The sequence below is a fragment of the Schistocerca nitens genome, chromosome 9 (genome assembly GCF_023898315.1).
Source record: "Schistocerca nitens isolate TAMUIC-IGC-003100 chromosome 9, iqSchNite1.1, whole genome shotgun sequence".
NCBI classification, from domain to species: domain Eukaryota; kingdom Metazoa; phylum Arthropoda; class Insecta; order Orthoptera; family Acrididae; genus Schistocerca; species Schistocerca nitens.
Genome location: NC_064622.1, coordinates 11816195 through 11831485, shown reverse-complemented (window position 1 = coordinate 11831485; position 15291 = coordinate 11816195). Strand labels below are relative to the sequence as shown.

The following is a 15291-nucleotide window of genomic DNA, read 5'->3' as shown; positions in this document are numbered from 1 at the left end:
AAACATACATGCATTACTACAGAAAACTTAGTCCTTGAGAAAGTACACGCATATTAGTATAACTCGGCATTCACTACTAAACATGTCCCTAAGCTTTAGTTGTCACCATGAAGATACGCAACGGTAGCATGCTTTATCACACAATGGCTTTACAAGCATTTCATAGGTCCTGTCATGTTTCTGTTTGTTGCATAATGTACTCCAGGAAGATGTCTCCAACTTCCCCCATGTTCTCTCCTCCTATGCCCTCATCTTTATCAGTTTCATCGTAACTTTCCTGTGAGCTTATGATTACCTCTTTTGTGCTGAAGTTTGGTCATAAATAATTGCTCATCCAACAGTCTTGCCAGCCACAATGGTTTTCTGCGAAGAACCTCAGTTCATGTTTACTGAATCTTCTGTCGGTTCTTGGTAGAACAACATTATAATAAATGAAAAGCACCAGTTCGCTTTTGTTTTACAGTATTACTTTTATTGTGTTAACCAGTTTTCGGCTTACAAGGCCATCTTCAGACATTTACTGAGTATTGTCACCAAAGAAGTTACAATGTTTGTAAACAACATTGGAAGAGAAGTTACATGTCTAGACTGAAGCAGAGACATACAGTAAGTAACATCTTTGACAATGTGGTGGTAATGCATTGAAAAAGCAAAAAAATGAACAGAAAATAAATAAAAATGGATTAGACAGGAAAAAACTTTAAAACAAAATAGGAACGGCATTCCTACATAACTGTTTCTATTGTTGTTGTTGTGGTCTTCAGTCCTGAGACTGGTTTGATGCAGCTCTCCATGCTACTCTATCCTGTGCAAGCTTCTTCATCTCCCAGTACATATTGCAACCTACATCCTTCTGAATCTGCTTAGTGTATTGATCTCTTGGTCTCCCTCTAAGATTTTTACCCTCCACGCTGCCCTCCAATGCTAAATTTGTGATCCCTTGATGCCTCAAAACATGTCCTACCAACCGATCCCTTCTTCTAGTCAAGTTGTGCCACAAACTTCTCTTCTCCCCAGTCCTATTCAATACCTCCTCATTAGTTACGTGATCTACCCACCTTATCTTCAGCATTCTTCTGTAGCACCACATTTCGAAAGCTTCTATTCTCTTCTTATCCAAACTGGTTATCGTCCATGTTTCACTTCCATACATGGCTACACTCCATACAAATACTTTCAGAAACGACTTCCTGACACTTAAATCTATACTAGATGTTAACAAATTTCTCTTCTTCAGAAACGATTTCCTTGCCATTGCCAGTCTACATTTTATATCCTCTCTACTTCGACCATCATCAGTTATTTTACTCCCTAAATAGCAAAACTCCTTTACTACTTTAAGTGTCTCATTTCCTAATCTAATCCCCTCAGCATCACCCGATTTAATTTGACTACATTCCATTATCCTCGTTTTGCTTTTGTTGATGTTCATCTTATATCCTCCTTTCAAGACACTGTCCATTCCGTTCAACTGCTGTTCCAAGTCCTTTGCTGTCTCTGACAGAATTACAATGTCATCGGCGAACCTCAAAGTTTTTACATCTTCTCCATGAATTTTAATACCTACTCCGAATTTTTCTTTTGTTTCCTTTACTGCTTGCTCAATATACAGATTGAATAACATCGGGGAGAGGCTACAACCCTGTCTCACTCCTTTCCCAACCACTGCTTCCCTTTCATGCCCCTCGACTCTTATAACTACCATCTGGTTCCTGTACAAGTTGTAAACAGCCTTTCGCTCCTTGTATTTTACCCCTGCCACCTTCAGAATTTGAAAGAGAGTATTCCAGTTAACGTTGTCAAAAGCTTTCTCTAAGTCTACAAATGCTAGAAACTTAGGTTTGCCTTTTCTTAATCTTTCTTCTAAGATAAGTCATAAGGTTAGTATTGCCTCACGTGTTCCAACATTTCTACGGAATCCAAACTGATCTTCCCTGAGGTCCGCTTCTACCAGTTTTTCCATTCGTCTGTAAAGAATTCGCGTTAGTATTTTTCAGCTGTGACTTATTAAACTGATAGTTCGGTAATTTTATCTGTCAACACCTGCTTTCTTTGGGATTGGAATTATTATATTCTTCTTGAAGTCTGTGGGTATTTCGCCTGTCTCATACATCTTGCTCACCAGATGGTAGAGTTTTGTCATGACTGGCTCTCCCAAGGCCATCAGTAGTTCTAATGGAATGTTGTCTACTCCCGGGGCCTTGTTTTGACTCAGGTCTTTCAGTGCTCTGTCAAACTCTTCACGCAGTATCTTATCTCCCATTTCATCTTCATCTACATCCTCTTCCATTTCCATAATATTGTCCTCAAGTACATCGCCCTTGTATAAACCCTTTATATACTCCTTCCACCTTTCTGCCTTCCCTTCTTTGCTTAGAACTGGGTTGCCATCTGAGCTCTTGATATTCATACAAGTGGTTCTCTTCTCTCCAAAGGTTCTTTAATTTTCCTGTAGGCAGTATCTATCTTACCCCTAGTGAGACAAGCCTCTACATCCTTACATTTGTCCTCTAGCCATCCCTGCTTAGCCATTTTGCACTTCCTGTCGATCTCATTTTTGAGACGTTTGTATTCCTTTTTACCTGCTTCATTTACTGCATTTTTATATTTTCTCCTTTCATCAATTAAATTCAATATTTCTTCTGTTACCCAAGGATTTCTGTTAGCCCTCGTCTTTTTACCTACTTGATCCTCTGCTACCTTCACTACTTCATCCCTCAGAGCTACCCATTCTTCTTCTACTGTATTTCTTTCCCCCATTCCTGTCAATTGTTCCCTTATGCTCTCCCTGAAACTCTCTACAACCTCTGGTTCTTTCAGTTTATCGAGGTCCCATCTCCTTAAATTCCCACCTTTTTGCAGTTTCTTCAGTTTCAATCTGCAGTTCATAACCAATAGATTGTGGTCAGAATCCACATCTGCCCCTGGAAATGTCTTACAATTTAAAACCTGGTTCCTAAATCTCTGTCTTACCATTATATAATTTATCTGATACCTTTTAGTATCTCCAGGATTCTTCCAGGTATACAACCTTCTTTTATGATTCTTGAACCAAGTGTTACTGTTTCTATTAATAAACAAAAATAATAAAATAAAATAAAATTAGGGCTTGACAAGGCTATTTCTGGAGGTATAAAACATGGAGAGTGATACACAAACCAATTAAAAGAAGAAACAATTAATCAATGTAACTACAGAATACATAAGGAACTTAGGCAATATCAATAAGATAAAAAGAAATAAATAAATAAATTCAGGAAAATGGAGGAGTTTGAGGGAACATACAGTAAATGCAATCTTTGAGAGTGTGGTGGTAGTACTGCACTTTTAAAAGGTAAAAAGGCTGAACAATACACAAATACAAAAGGAGCAAACAGAAAAAACATTAACATTATATTCAAAACTGTGGCTATGTAACAGTTTGCATTAAATAAATGAACCAAGCCAGTCTATATGGAATACATAGACAACTTCAATAAAATAAAAGAACTAAATCAATACAAGAAAATGGAAATATACAGGAATAGAGAGCATGGGAAGTAATGAACACAGAAATGATTATATGATGTTTATGGGAGGGGAAGTGTTGAGCTGTCTTGTCATTTAGTAAATTACTGAGACAAAAAGCAAAGTCAACACAATGAATTTGGTTTAACAAACAGTATTTGCAATGCAAAATTATGCCAAAATACATCTCCTTAAAGCCAAGAGGAACATCTGCTACTGCAAATAAAGACATTGACATTGCAAGATACATGTGGATAAATGAGGAAATGGTATCGTGTTCGTGACATGTGTATACATCTAAAAGTGGTCATATGGCCATCACATCGAAGTTACACCCCCTTGAGTTTGACATTTTCAATTGAGAAGTTCATCAAAGTGTAAGTGATCTTATTCATGATGTATTTTTGTGGCAGAACAGGAATGTGAGTGCACCTCTAACCTCAAATTGTAAACAAAAGTTTTTGTGATGTGTAGTTAATCTATTGAACTTGGTTCTGTTGCCAAATGACCAAAAAGTGCTTGAGAAAGGTTTTAAATATGCTCCTCCCCACCCTCCATCAGAAAAACAGCTGGATGTTATGAAAGTAGATATTGAATATGTTCTAACAAAAGACACCTCGGCAAAATATTTAGTTGCCTTATGCGCTAAAGAAAGAAACCAGATTCAAGTGAAACATCCCATGGTCTATTGACTTTCACACCCTCAAGTCCTTAAAACAGAAATTACAACAACAAGATATCATTGCCACAAAATCTAATAAAGGCAACAGTATTGTACCTCATCAGGAAAGAGGGGAAGGAGAGGGAAAGACGAAAGGATGTGGGTTTTAAGGGAGAGGGTAAGGAGTCATTCCAATCCCGGGAGCGGAAAGACTTACCTTAGGGGGAAAAAAGGACAGGTATACACTCGCACACACGCACATATCCATCCACACATATACAGACACAATCAGACATATTTAAAGACAAAGGGTTTGGGCAGAGATGTCAGTCGAGGCGGAAGTGAAGAGGCAATGTGTGTGTGTTTGTGTTTGTTTGTGTGTCTATCGACCTGCCAGCGCTTTCGTTCGGTAAGTCACATCATCTTTGTTTTTACATATATTTTTCCCACGTGGAATGTTTCCCTCTATTATATTGACAACAGTATTGTACTTTGGAATAAATGTGATTATGTTGATAAAGTTAATGATTTCCTGAATACCACAGGTTTCCAAGACCCTACTAAATTATTCAAAGAGGATGTTAAATATGCAATCAGTTCATGCAAAAGCATATTCTCTTATTTTCAAGCAAAACTGTTAACTAATATGAACCCAGTGCCTCCTAGAATGTGTGGGCTTCCTAAACTGCATAAATGAGATGTTCCTATTTGTCCAGTTTTATCACCATTCACTGCTCGATCTTGCAGACTAACTACTAAACTGGATGCCTTAATTAAGAGCAAGACTAAATTCAAATCAAAGCATGGTATTTCAAACTCTGTGGACCTAGTAAATAAGATAAAAGGTATATCTGTCTCACACAGTGATAAATTAATATCCTTTGATGTCTGCAGTTTGTTTTCCAACATACCAATGGTGGAATGCATTGATATTCTGACAGAGCTGATGCACAAGTCTAATGTCAATCCTGTGGAATTGAATGACTTGAGACTGGCCACTCAGACATGCTTGGCACAGAACTATTTCCAGTTCCTAGGAACTCTTTATAAATAATTAGATGGCTCCGCTATGGGTTCGCCTCGTAGTCCACTGTTGGCTGAAGTATTTATGGATCATTTTGAACAAAATTTTCTAAAAACAGAACCTTCGAGTGCAAATATCAAATGCTGGTTTAGATATGTGGATGATGTCCTGTGTATGTGGACTGGTACTACAAGACAGCTCAACACTTTGAATAAATGTGATTATGTTGATAAAGTTAATATAAAATAATATAAAAATATTCAGTTCACAATGGAGATTGACAGCAAATCCACAAACTTCTTATATCTCACCACTGACATCTGTACACACACACACGCACATTATTTCAAAATTTATAGAACAACTACAGGCACAGTAATACCTTCTTGCTCACAACACTCCATAGCTCACAAAGATGCAGCTTTCCATTTGATGGTACACCATCTCATATCTATCCCCATGTTCAGAGATGATTTTAAAGCAGAGTTAGATACAATAAAATTTATTGTCACAGCCAATGGCTTATTGGCCACATCTTGCACAGGAAACAAAAACAGAAAATTATGCCCCTCCTCTATGCCCCATCTGCTTCCTCATCCTCGTCTGCAAGAAATGGTGTACACTGTCATATCTAGGAGAGGTGTCACAGATTGTAGCCAAAGCACTGAAAGCCTGCAAGTATAGGCTTTTCTCCTATGTTAAGAACACAACAGCCCACTGTATTTTCAATAGCAAAGATAAAATCCAGTTATTAGCCAAAATCGGGTATACAAAATTACCTGTTCTGATTGTGACAAGTTTACATTAGTCAGCCAGGCAGAGACAAAACAACTAGGCTAGTTAAACATGAACACAGCTGGATGTTGCAGAATTCTGACTGCATTTGCTGAACATGTACTGAGTGAGGTTCATAACTAACAGCCGGTGTCCCATAAACTCAACCTGCTGGAAGCCCTGGAAATTAACAAACATCTAGCCCACAGTCCACATCTAATCCTAAATGAGCAGACACAGCTCAACAGTTCCCCCTCTCATAAACTTCATATAATCATTTATGTTGTCTATTACTTCGCACACTCTCTGTTCCTACATATTTCCATTTTCCTGTATTCATTAAGTTCTTTTGTTTTATTGAAGTAGTGTGTGTATTCCTTATAGACTGTAGTTTCAATTTTTAAGGCTTTCTTTTAACTGGCACTTATATTACTGTCCATGTTTAATACCTCTTGTAGTTGTCTCATCAAATATTGGTTATATTTTGCTCGGTTCATTTATTTAATGCAAACTGTTACATAGCCACAGTTTTGAATATAATGTTGATGTTTTTTCTGTTTGCTTCTTTTGTATTTGTGTATTGTTCAGCCTTTTTACCTTTTAAAAGTGCAGTACCACCACACTCTCAAAGATTGCATTTACTGTATGTACCCTCAAACTCCTCCATTTTCCTGAATTTATTTATTTATTTCTGTTTATGTTATTGATATTGCTTGAATTCCTTATGTATTCTGTAGTTACATTGATTGATTGTTTCTTCTTTTAATTGGTTTGTGTATCACTCTCCATGTTTTATACCTCCAGAAGTAGCCTTGTCAAGCATGAATTTTATTTTATTTTATTTTATTATTTTTGTTTATTAATAGAAACAGTTATGTAGGAATACTGTTCCTATTTTGTGTTAAAGTTTTTTCTTGTCTAATCCATTTTTATTTATTTTCTGTTCAATTTTTTGCTTTTTCAATGCATTACCACCACACTGTCAAAGATGTTACTTACTGTATGTCTTCTGCTTGAGTCTAGACATGTAACTTCTCTTCCAATGTTGTTTACAAACATTTTAACTTCTTTGTGAAAATACTCAGTAATTGTCTGAAGAGGGCCTTGTAAGCCGAAAACTGGTTAACACCATAAAAGTATACTGTAGAACAAAAGCAAACTGGGAGCTTTTCATGGATTAACCTCAGTTCAGTTTATATCTAATTTCGAGTTTCTGCTTGAGGTTTAGCATAACGTGTTTCCCTTTAGGTGCCATGATAATGATCCACAATGAAAGCCACAATTTCAGAGTGTACTGGAATACTGAACAATATGATTAACTAACAACATCGTTGCAGACGAAATTTCATTATTGTAGGCGTCATTTCAGGTTGAACAACAAGAAGCTGGAAATGTGCCGGATTACGGAGAGGCCAGACTACAGAGGACCATAATAGTGAGAGTTTAGTGTACTTTGGAGCTTGACAATGTGAAGTGTAGAAGCTGTATACCAGACTTGACGTGATAAAACAATTTAACTCATCTCATGGCAAAATCAAACAACGGAAAATCCAGGATAGAATGTAACAATATAGCTCCAGCCACCAGGGACTGTCAATGTGTGTGTGAGTTGCGTTTGCATGAGTGTGTGTGTGTGTTTCTATTTTTGACAAAGGCCTCGTTGGCTGAAAGCTAATTTTATGACTGTCTCTTTGTTGTTCCTTTCTGTGACTCAGCATCTCTGCTATACTGTTAACTCATTTATGCATATCTGAGTACTACTAAGTGCAGCATTTGAAAAGTGTCATTTCAAGGTAGTACATCTACTAGTGCATTTTGTTCTACATCAGTGTATCTAAGTAACACAATTGGGTTAGTGTTGGATTATCAGTTTTTTTTTTCTGTGGAAAGCTTGTGTAATTAGTATGTGATCTATGAGAGACATGAACTGACATCCATTTAACTTGTATCGAAGCTCTTTCACTGTGGCAAAAGCAGCACACAACTTGTGGTCTTTGCAGACCACATCATCTATGCTGGAGAAAACTAACAGTTGTCAATGCTGGTTTTCACATCACTCCAACAGCAACTGGAGATCTGCCTATAATAAAGGCTGTAGGTGTAAGCATTAACATGTGTACTAGGAGAACAGTGTGTGTGAAAGCAAATTTCACGTTAGTAAGCAGAACTTTCACGTCTTTTCAGTGAAGACAAAAATTTAACATTAATGTAACATGATCGTATGACCTAAAATTTTATTTATTTATCCACAAAATCATGTTCATGATATGGGATACAAGCTATGGCTATTGAAGGAGCATAAACCATATGGTTCATTGGTTTTTAAATATACATGTGGAGTAAAGGACAGAGAGAGGGAGAGTGTGTGTGTGTGTGTGTGTGTGTGTGTGTGTGTGTGTGTCACATTTAACAATAGTTTTTAAACGGCACTCTCTATGTTTAAATAAGAATAATTGTCATTTAACTACCATAACATGCAAGATTAATACACTTATTGCAAGCTAGACACTTTATTTTCGCCTAACAAATATTTTCTTGTATATTTACCCTAGGAAGGAATGCCACATGAGATGACTGAGTTAACTACAGCAAAGTATATGGTTTTAAAGCTATTCAAATCGCTCCTTAGGCTGAGAACTCACTCCAACATTCCTTTGTAGCGTGTTGTCTATCCAGAACCCCAGGAATTTAGTATCACTGACCTGTTCAACAAATTTCTCGACTATAGCTATCATTTCTATATGCATTGTATGGTGCTTTGATGGGCAGAAGGTCATACAGTCTGTTTTATTCATATTAAGAAAGAGGTTGTTATCATACAGCCTTTCACAGCCAAGTCAGCTGTCATCTACTGTGGAGTAATTTTACAAGGGAGGAGGCTTGTAGAATCAGCAAATAACAAAGGTACTGTTGAGGGTAGGTAGGTGTTCGTGGGGGTCATTAATAGAGAGAAAGAAGAGGAGGGGGACTAATATTGAGCCCTGAGTGACTGATATTACGTCTGTCAAACAATGGAAAATCCAGGATGGAATGTAATAATATTATGAAAGGGAAAGTTGCTACTCCCCATGTAGCGGAGATGCTGAGTCGCAGATAGGCACAACAAAAAGACTCCCACAACTAAAGCTTACGGCCATTATCCTTCATCAACAATAGACAAGCGCGCGCGCACACACACACACACACTCATGCAAACGCAACTCGCGCACACTGGTCATGTGCACGAGTTGTGTGTGTGTGTGTGTGTGTGTGTGTGTGTGTGTGGTCTATTGTTGATGAAGGACAATGGCCGAAAGCTTTAATTGTGGGAGCCTTTTTGTTGTGCCTATCTGCGACTCAGCATCTCGGCTACATGGGGAGTAGCAACTTTTCTTTTCATAATATTGTGATATTAAATCTGAACAGATTATTCTTCCGTCATGTGTTGTTGTTTCTGCTGTTTGATAGACGAGACTGAAACCATTCATTACAGACTCCTATACCATAAGCATTCAGTTTGCATGGAAGCAGTGTGTGATTGACTCAATGAAATGCCTTTATCAGATCAATAAAAAGTCGAAAATCATAGTGTTTTTCTTTAAATACCTGTATTATCTGATCAGTAAATCAAAAGAAAGCCTCATTGATGATTTACTTTAGTGTACACAATGATTCCTGTTGTTTTGGATACTGTTGAGAAGAAGTTTATATGTTGGTAGTTGTTGACCTTGAGCTTGTCCCCCTTCTTGAGGGGATCATGAAGATTTTGAGTGGTTGAGGGAAAATACCAGTACCAAATGAATAGTTGATTATTTTTTTAGAGAGGCTGTACTGTCTCATTATCAATCTGTCTACTTACATAGCTGGGTAAACTATCAAGGCCAGATGAGAGAGACTTTTTCGTATTTTTATTAATTAGAAGAATATTCTTCAAAGTTGTAGACATTAGAAAAAGTTATTTGTCATATTTTATACACTTTGGAGGGAAAGATTTTGTTGGTGGAGAGAGACCAACTGAAACACCGCTAGCTATTTCAGCAAAGCATTTATTAAATGTATAACAAATGCATTTGGTGTCTATTATGTTTTGGCCACTATGATTCTATGTGACATCAGCTTGTTGATAATATCCCACATGGCTTTACATTTGTCATTAGAATTGTTTATGTAGCCTTCGTCTGCTAGCTGTTTTGCGTTAGATATTATTTTACAAAGGACCTTCTTGTACAGCTTGGAATAACTTTGTAAATTTTGATACTGTGTTTTTATAATTTGCACATAGAGTGACCTCTTAGTCTTGCATGACATTCTCATACCCTTTAGATCCATCTGTTATCAGTTTTCCTGGTTGAATGCTGTATTTTAACTCATTGTACTGGAAAGACCATATTGAAATGATGGCAAGGAATAGGAAGTTTTCTTATCTACCCGATTAGTTCTTGCTGAATTACATAATTTATTAGCTCCCAGTCCATACATATATGAACTAAGATAATGAGATACAAAGTAAACAATTATCGCAGGATAGACACCGTGACACAGACCTTACACAAACAATACAGCAGCATGCTCATCAATTGTCAGACTGCTTGCGTTCTACATATTTAATATTTTGTTCATGTTAATTAGATGAAAGAATTCAAATTTAGTCTGAAGGTGTAAACAAAAGTGAAGAAATTGATTTCTGCCAATTTGACATTCAGATTTTGAGTCCATGTAAACTGTGTGGTGTAAAATAATTCACAAGTATAGAAATGTTATTTAAATTTTTATTATACACTGGTCTCATCATCTGCATTAGTGTTCAAATATAAGTAACATATATAACTTAATGAAATTGTGTTGTATAAGTACCTTTGCCCACAGGTCGCCAGTAAGTAATCAGACTCAGACTGCAATACCTTCGGAATACACAGGTATTGGTCCAAAGAAAAGTTATTATTTTATGCATGATGCTGATGCACAGTGCACAAACTAGCATTTCACATTGCAGTGCACCCCACCAGCTTATAAAAGTTTTACTGTACTCATTTACCCCAAAAAATTCGAGAGTGGAAAACATTCATATATATTGTACATATTTTCATTAGGGCCTTACTAAAGAGAGAGTCTCTCACACGAGCAAATGGGGCCAAGACTGAGGTCGAGCATTCAGCAGTAAAAGGCACTGCTGGGCACAGTATCTTCGACTTCAGTGGCAACTTCCCATCAGTGTACTAGCTCCCGGTACCTGTTTCTCAGACATACGTAGACGACAATCGTATCGGTGACATGTCCTCCGGTCCCCCTGTTCTCGTGGCTTCAGCGAGTGCTATACTTTGCGCCACACCTGCACGTTCTGTCCCCTCCCCTTCCATTTCACCCCATCACTCTACGTGTTCCCTCTTTGTTCCTCATTGTCTCTTCCACGTCTACCACTCCCCCATCGCAACTGGACCGATTCGGACACTTCGCTGTGCACCACGTGCGACTCCCCCACTCCATACTGGAGTGAGTCCACAGCGCAGTGCCATGCTGTGCTGTGTCGCACCACATTCCTAGCGTGTGGGCTCGTCGCTACCGCAGCGCCCCCCTCCCCCCCACAACGAACGGTCACCCTCCTCTTCCCCCTCCCTCCTTTTTACTTTCGCCCGCATTCCATCCGATACAAGCCTGGTCCCAGGTGAACTACAGTGCCGAGACAGTTTAGAGGTGGGGAGTTTGCGTGCACTGAACGAGGACCCAACCTAAAAGTTCAGGTACATTTTCGCTTTTTTTATCCACCTGTCAACCAGTTGACACCTCCACTGTATGGCAAGATGTTAGCTCTACACTTTGCACTGTTTGTATTCCACTGGCAATTTCCAGTGTCATTTATTTTTTCTCTTTGTCCAGTTAGCTTCAGTGCAATGTTTTCTTTTCACTGAAACTATAACGTTAAGAGCTAAATGCACCTTAAGAGCTAAATGCACCTTAATCTCATATGCTGTTTCAGAGACACAGCATTCTTAGTACTGTTTGAGTCAGTAGTTGCTTCTACTAATATTTTGACTCCATGATGTCATAAGAGAATATCTGACAGCTCGGAGTTCTGTCGGTTGTCGTCGGATATTGTGGATAACTGTGATGAATCTGTTTGAAATTTGATCATGTGATTGCAGTTATTGTAATTGTTAGCTGTGTTGTCCTGGTGCCAGTCATCTGCATTTGAAATGAGTAGGGCTAGTTATTCCGTAATAACTTCACTGTCAAAGGGACATTAACCTCTGTTCTTACTTTGGAAGTGAAATAGAAAGGTAGGATTGTTTTGCTTAAGCAAATGAAGATCACAGTTGCGAGGCCAGCACATTCCACTACTGAGTGGAAAAAAAGAGGCTCTCAAAGCTTTCTTCCTTTCACTGAATCCATACTCATCCCATCGACATTGGTGTTAAGTGAAGCCGTACATTACACTGTGAAATGTTCAATACGAGTTACCCCGGTTACAATATCATCTCAATGTGTCCCCTAAATTTCTTTGTGCTGTATTATTTGGCCAAATAATACATAATTTTCACCCTAACTTAGTCCGCCCCTGGTAGCTGAGTGGTCAGCGTGACAGGGCCCAGAGCCCAGGTTCAATTCTTGGCTGGGTCAGAAATTTTCTCTGCTCAGGGACTGGGTGTTGTGTTGTTCTAACCATCATCATTTCATCCCCATCGACGCGCATGTCGCTGAAGTGGCATCAAAACTGGAAAGTCGCAGTTATAAATTATGTTTGTTGGCCTGGAAGATATTGGTTATTTTTTCAGTGAAAAATCACATTCCATATCTGAATCATCTCTAAGACATAGAAAATGGGTATCTGTTGTACTTAGAAATACAGTTACACTGTTAATATCAATTAAAGCCACCAGAGAAGCTCAGTACCTAAATTTAGGAACTTTTTACACTTCTGTGTCAAAATCAAACCTGATGAAGGTTCACAATTTTAAGCAGATAAGCTTTTTGACGTTTGCATTTTCACAGCTGACAAGGGATATGAAGGACAATTGAGGGCACATGTACTGTGTAATTAAAAATGCGATACTATGTATGTTCAAACAATAGAAACTCCAGGTAGGAGTATCAACAATGTGGGAAAAGACAGATCGCTACTTACTGTAAAAAAGACATGATAAGCTTCAGATAGGGATAATTAAAAGACACTTATAAAAAGCTTCCAACTACATACTTCATTAGCAAAGGAGAAGTACACACCATTCATACAAATGAGCAAGCACACTTCATGCACATGTGACCCGAGATGCTGTAGTTGGCAGTCGTGTGTGCGTGAGGTGTGCTTGCTCATGTGCACGAAGGGTGTGTGCTTCTCTTTTGCCGATGAAAAATGTGACCGAAAGCTTTATGTAAGTGTCTTTTAATTGTGCCTGTCTGCAACTTAATGTGTCTGCTTTACAGTGAGTAGCATTCAGTCTTTTCCTACATTGTGTATTATGTATGTTGTTATATGAGAATTGATTGGTACATCATAAATCCTGTTTACAGTATAAACTCTACAAGCTGTGTGCACATTTATAACACCTGGCACATACACATCACTTATATAACATAACATTGCGCGCGCGCACGCACGCACACACACACACACACACACACACACAACACAAAAGTGTTTGTATTTTCCAATCAAATTAATTATCTACACAGATATTCTGACAACTGTCAACAGATGATTACTGCAATCCCAATCCGTGCGGAAAGAACGCCGTCTGCCAGCCTGGCTTCGACAACACGGGGAAGCGGCGGCCGGTCTGCACTTGCCCTGCCGGGTACGTCGGAAATGCGCTCCGGGAGTGTCGACGTGGAGAGTGCCTCACAGATAACGAGTGCAGGCTTGATCTCTCGTGCGACGCGTCCACCTTCACTTGCCGCAATCCGTGTCGAGGGGCCTGTGGGGCACTGGCAGAGTGTGTCGTCAGAAACCACATTCCCCTCTGTGCTTGTCCTGCAGGCTACACAGGCGACGCCTCTGTTGCTTGCCAGCCATTAAATTCTCAACAGAGGATAGTCTACCAGAGCAGATATTTTGTATGAACATAGACTCTTTTTTACTCTCTTTTTTGTACCTAATCTTCTCAAATAATGAAAGTATCTATAATAACATTGAATATTAAGAAAGTTTTAAGCATCGAGTTATGTTTGGAAATTGATCTAAAGTTCCAGTTCTTTATGTATATACTTATGGAAATTATACCAAACAGTTTGTACTGGTAGGTATGTTTTCGGTGATACAGTCACAGATTTGGTAAGAGTTCTGTATCACACTGAGAAATGTTAGTAACAAATTGCTATTTCACGAAAAGGTTTTATGGGTATGGTACCACATCATATTGTAAGAAAGTGTTACAGATGAAACGCGTTTTGGTCACAGTTACTGTGGCTGAAATATCAGTTTCATCAGTAACAGTTTCTTACATTAAGATGCGGTACCATACCCAGAAAACTTCCCATGTTAACTGACTCTGGCTGTGGAGGCCTACACAGTTATAATTGGGTATCTGTTTCAAATAATACCTGGCTCTTGAATTGTGCTGTTTTTCAGGAACCCACTCATCATACATTTAATGATAGTGTTTGTGCATTTATGTGAATTGTTGATATTTCCAGCTGTCTGTATATAATCTGAGTGTTATAGAATAAGCATAGTGTTTGCCTCTGTACCTCTTTGTAATGTTCCATAATATAAAAGATAAACACAACTATAATAGTGTATTATTAATTTTTTAACTACATTGTAGACATGTATCCCCTTTCAAGAGTACAGCACAAGGTTGCAAATGACCCTGGCTGTCACTTTATCATAACAATCAAGAGATCGCAAATAAAAGCTTGAAATAAGATTATGAAACATTATAGTTACGTAACTTCCAGTTAAAATATTATATCCACAAACCTTATATCTATGAAAACGTCTCTGTAACATCTTATGTAAGATAATTAAACTAGATGTTGAAGGACAGAGAGATCTACTCATGAGAAACACTTCTTTAATTGATGAATGAAATATTTCAAACAATCCTTATAAGAATACAAACAATGTTTTATGTTTATTGGAACCACCTGCGGCACAAACATGGACATAGTTGTACAAAATAATAAAGCTAATGCAATGCATTTGCAGAATATATGATTGTGAGTAACTTGGTACAGTTGAGTATGGTGCTATGCCTTCCAACTAATGTGTTGTTCTCTACTGTACATAAGAATAATACTCACAAAGGACTGTCTCCATCCTTCCTATGGACATCTAGCAACACAAAATAACAGAATTGGGATGGTTATGCACTGTCATTGTGGATCTTCTAAGAGTATAAAAGGAGACTTG

At 38.1% G+C, this 15291-nt stretch overlaps 1 protein-coding gene across 2 annotated transcripts in view; it reads left to right on the top strand.

The window, feature by feature from the left end:
* LOC126203623 (neurogenic locus notch homolog protein 1-like) overlaps nucleotides 1-14923 on the top strand; it is a 167148-nt gene extending 152225 nt beyond the window's left edge. Inside the window, exon 8 of one of the 2 annotated variants that reach the window (XM_049937995.1) lies at nucleotides 13636-14923. In XM_049937995.1, the coding sequence (XP_049793952.1) occupies nucleotides 13636-14000 (365 nt within the window). In that variant the 3' untranslated portion in view covers nucleotides 14001-14923. Of the gene's footprint in view, nucleotides 1-10811; nucleotides 10862-13635 lie in introns of those variants that run through there. The other variant, XM_049937996.1, reaches the window with a different exon arrangement.
* Nucleotides 14924-15291: the final 368 nt, after the last annotated feature.